The sequence below is a fragment of the Ylistrum balloti genome, unplaced genomic scaffold (assembly GCF_031769215.1).
Source record: "Ylistrum balloti isolate Yb309-2 unplaced genomic scaffold, AGI_CSIRO_Ybal_v1 Utg370728, whole genome shotgun sequence".
Lineage (NCBI taxonomy): Eukaryota > Metazoa > Mollusca > Bivalvia > Pectinida > Pectinidae > Ylistrum > Ylistrum balloti.
In genome coordinates, this window is record NW_026782431.1 from 497,540 (window position 1) to 502,282 (window position 4,743).

Genomic DNA, 4,743 nt, shown 5'->3' on the forward strand with positions numbered 1-4,743 from the left:
ATCCGGCTTGATGAAGTGTCCGGCCCCGCGCTGGTTGGTGGTGAATTGAACTTGAATTTGATAGTTAGCCATAGTTTGAATGATGATATTTCATTAAAACTACAGTTATATATACTACACGAGCTTTGGTGTTCACCTCAATTTACTCAATTTATCAGCAGCTTGATTACTCACGAGCTCTCACTCCAAGCTTGGATGTTCATCTCAATTTACTCCACTTATCAGCAGCTTGATTACTCACGAGTTCTCACTCCAAGCTAGGGTGTTCATCTCAATTTACTCCACTTATCAGCAGTTTGATTACTCACAAGCTCTCACTCCAAGCTTGGATGTTCATCTCAAGTTACTCCACTCATCAGCAGCCTGATTACTCACAAGCTCTCACTCCAAGCTTGGATGTTCACCTCAATGCACTCCACTCATCAGCAGTTTGATTACTCACAAACTCTCACTCCAAGCTCGGGTGTTCACCTCAATGCACCCCACTCATCAGCAGCTTGATTACTCACAAGTTCTCACTTCAAGCTTGGGTGTTCACCTCACCATCTTTTTGGTGTGAATTGTTCATATTGACATCCATTAATGAGAATTTCTTATTTACTCATTGAAAAAATTATAATAAGTGATAGTTTAAAACTTATTTTAAAACCATTGATAAAAATATAATACCAAATTATGAGTTTACAGTAACTACAATTTTAAAATTAGAAACACATTTACAAATCTCCAATTGACTTTGATTTTTGTTCAAAATATTTAGAGAAAAAATATAAATTCATACATTTTTTTCGTCTCTCAATTACATTTTTCTGTATAATATCACATGTCACATCCTATTAAAATGTATGTTTGGGGACAAGTTACCTGTTGAAACAACACATTGGGACACTAGTCACTATAACAACATACTTTTGGGACAGTTAGGAATTATAATCATTCAGTTTTGGGATTGTTAGGATTAAACCGTTCAATCGTCCCAACTATATAAATCAGTTATTGTCAGTATATTGTCCTATTTGGATTGCGATGCACACATACTTCGATTAGATAATTATGATATGTATTTTGAAAGTTGTATCACGTGTCACGAGTTTAAAACATTTTGCATCCTGCTTTATATTCTTCAACAATGCACTCTCACTCGTATGCAAGTTCGAACATTTTCAGTTTTTTACTGTTACCCGAGAAAACTTTTTTTTTCTTCAAAAAACCTTCCGAAACATTTCTTCAGAAAATAAAATAAAGATTCCGTTATCTATATTTATAAAACTCCATTTAAGGTTACAAAGAATACAAAGCTACAGTGGTTTCAATACAGAATAGTGCAACATATTTTAACAACAAATACATATTTGTTTAAAGCTGGATTAGCAAATAGTCCTATCTGTCCTCTCTGCAACTTGGAGAGAGAGACAATAATTCATACTTTGTGGGAATGTCGAGAAACTCAGAAATTTTTGGTTAATGTTGAAACTCTTCTTGATACACTATTGATTCCATTTTCTTTTAATAAGAAAAGCTTTATTTTTGGGGTAACTTCAGATTATGACAATGCTATAGGAAACTCAGTAGATAATGAAATTCTGATCATGATTAATTTATATATATATAAATCAAGATGTATACATAAAATCTTAAATCCAAATATTCTGATAAACTCAATCAAAGAGTATTACACATTTCAAAAACATATTGCTAACAGCAAAGGTGATCTTGCACAGCAGAATTTAGAAAATAAATGGAGAAAATGGAGAAGATTATTAGACTTAAGTGATATTTAAACTTTAATTGGTATTGATATTATTAGCCATCAATTTTTCTTACACTCATGAAATATTAGTTCTCTTTCTTAAATATATACACACACATATATATATATATATATCATTATATCTCTACGCAGACAATTTTCCCTTTTTAATGATTGGTGAATTCACCTAGGTATTTTTTTTTATTATAACATCTATGAAAAAGGAAATATTTCTCTCTACTTACATATATTTTAGTTTCATCTGTAGCCCACTCATCTCTCTCTCTCTCTCTCTCTCTCTCTACTGACTTAATATTGACTGACTTAATTTATTGGATTTCTTTTTGTTTTTGCAGAGAGCATGAAATGCGTGTGTGATGATGTGAGTGATACATGTACAAAGGTATGCATGTCTATATGTATGTCTATATGTTGGTAGAAATAGCGGATGTTGATGAAAATGCTGATGATGATATCATTGTGATTATATAATTGTTATTGCATTTATTATGGTAATGATAATCGTGTGTGAGGGTGTGGAAGATGTGTGACGGCAGGATGATAAATGATGAGAGTGTTGATAAATATTCCGTGAAGATAATGACTTCTACTGATGATGATGTTGATAATGTTGATGGTTGATGATGATGATGAGGATCTTGATGATGATGGTTGATGATAATGATGATGATGTTGGTTGATAATGAGGATGTTGTGGTTTGATGATGATGATGATGATGATGATGATGATGGTTGATGATGATGATAATGATGATGATGATGATGAGGTTGATGATGGTTTATGATGAGGATGTTGTTATTTTATGAGATACAGATGATGACGATGGTTGATGATGATGATGAGGATGAGGATGAGGAGGATGATGATGATGATGTATGGGAAAGTGTGTTGCACATGTAGATGTCAATATCTGTAAAAATTATGAAACTTTTCAAAAATAAAAGAAAAAAAAAAAAAAAAAAAATCCGTTATCTATCTCTTAGACAGAAATATTTTTCAGGCACGTTTCCTAACATCATTTTTCCTCTGGAATAAGTTCACGGCAAACTTAAATGAAATCATAACGAGTCAAGAAACCCTAACTGTTTTATATTAAAGGGTACCATGGAAACGTATATGCTATTGAGCGCTAACAGAAACCTGCAAATATGTCTGAAATGTAATCATTTTTCACAGTCTGTATGAAAATAAATATTTTCTATCTCATCATCATATTTTCATTTTGCAGCAACTAGAAAAAAATTGAATCGGAAACATATATCGGGAATATGACGTCATAATAATGTCAGTCGATTACACTCTATAAAGGACGTTTATTCCAAATTAATAAAATGCATGATCTCAGCTTTAGAGGTGTCATCAATCTCTATAGAGCAATAACATGATAGTTACGATGTTTTAACTTACCTGTGTAACTAAGGACTCATCCTTGTTGTCAAGAACAGACCTCAACCGCGATCTTGTCCTAGACCAGAAGGACGGAGTTTTTTCCAAACGTTTGCCAGTGTACAAATTGCTTAACCGAGATTTTTCAATAAATCCTGTCATCACAGTCTGGTCACGCGAAAACGTTAAATAACGATGGTAACAGCATTTTTCCAACATGTGGGGACTTATGTCCCAAAAATCGAGTTCCTGTTTAAAAGCTTCTGGACATATATCTCCTGGAATATGTAGCTTCCCGGTTTGATGGTAGGCCAATATCGCTTCGAAAGGCCCACTAGGTCGCTCGTAAAAGAAATCCGTTTGATTTGGATTGTGACTGCCTTCAAGTACGAGACGCTGCAGTCGGGATCCGTCGACCGATCCCATAACTGACTTACTAATTCCGAACTGGCGACCACCAACATTGACGCGATACATAATTGTTGAAAAAGGATTTTCTTCTTTTTCTGAGCCAGCCATAATCCTAATCGTCTCTAAACCAATGCCAAGTCCGTGCTTTTAATCATATGACGGCGAGAATCACTTTCTGTCCTCCAACAAATCACATATCACGCCCTATCATTTGTACTGTGTGGGAGGATTGAAGTATCGTCAGGTCTCTTACAGCTATACACAAGACTGTGCCAATGCACGTGATATCTCCTCTACTAGGCTTCAACACCATGATGAGTTGAAATCTGATAACAGAATAGCCATCATATGGTATGTACAGGAAACCTGGCGATATCGAAGTTCTCTACAGCTCGTCACACTGTCAATGTCATCTCAATTTTTGTTAAAATGCTGTCTGTTTGGATATATTGGCTTAGACTAGATAAAGTATATTATTCTGGATGTATGATATACTCTGTGATGTGAAATAAATTCTAAAACTAATAGTATGTCATACATATAGGTTCTGTACAGAACTGTGCCACAGCTTAACATACTGATAGTATGTCATATATATATGTTCTGTACAGAACTGTGACACAGCTTAACATACTTAACAGCTGTGACACAACATACTGTCATAGCATGTGACACATACATACTGTTATGTCATACATATATATGTTCTGTACAGAACTGTGACACAGCTTAACATACTGATAGTATGTCATACAGTTTGAATGTTCTGTACAGAACTGTGACACAGCTTAACATACTGATAGTATGTCATACAGTTTGTATGTTCTGTACAGAATTGTGACACAGCTTAACATACTGATAGTATGTCATACAGTTTGTATGTTCTGTACAGAATTGTGACACAGCTTAACATACTGTCATACAGTATGTTCTGTCATACAGTTAACATATGTTCTGTACAGATGTTCTGTGAACCACAGCTTAACATACTGATAGTATGTCATACAGTTTGTATGTTCTGTACAGAACTGTGCCACAGCTTAACATACTGATAGTATGTCATACAGTTTGTATGTTCTGTACAGAACTGTGCCACAGCTTAACATACTGATAGTATGTCATACAGTCTGTATGTTCTGTACAGAAATGTACCACAGCTTAACATACTGATAGT

At 34.4% G+C, this 4,743-nt stretch overlaps 1 protein-coding gene across 1 annotated transcript; it reads right to left on the reverse strand.

Moving 5' to 3' along the window:
• Positions 1–2,768: 2,768 nt before the first annotated feature.
• Positions 2,769–3,677, reverse strand: LOC132557803 (potassium voltage-gated channel protein Shaw-like). The gene is made up of 2 exons (XM_060222331.1): positions 3,180–3,677; positions 2,769–2,798 (listed from the first exon to the last, which is right to left on the reverse strand). The coding sequence occupies exons 1-2, from the start codon at positions 3,675–3,677 to the stop codon at positions 2,769–2,771; spliced, it is 528 nt and encodes a 175-aa protein (XP_060078314.1).
• Positions 3,678–4,743: the final 1,066 nt, after the last annotated feature.

What these genes read in the sequence shown, in the direction of transcription:
- LOC132557803 (XM_060222331.1), bottom strand. Translation starts at nt 3,677, where the DNA reads ATGGCTGGCTCAGAAAAAGAAGAAAATCCTTTTTCAACAATTATGTAT. An exon ending in ATGAGTCCTTAGTTACACAG is followed by an intron (nt 2,799 to 3,179) that starts GTAAGTTAAAAC and finishes AACTTATTCCAG; the next exon opens with AGGAAAAATGATGTTAGGAA.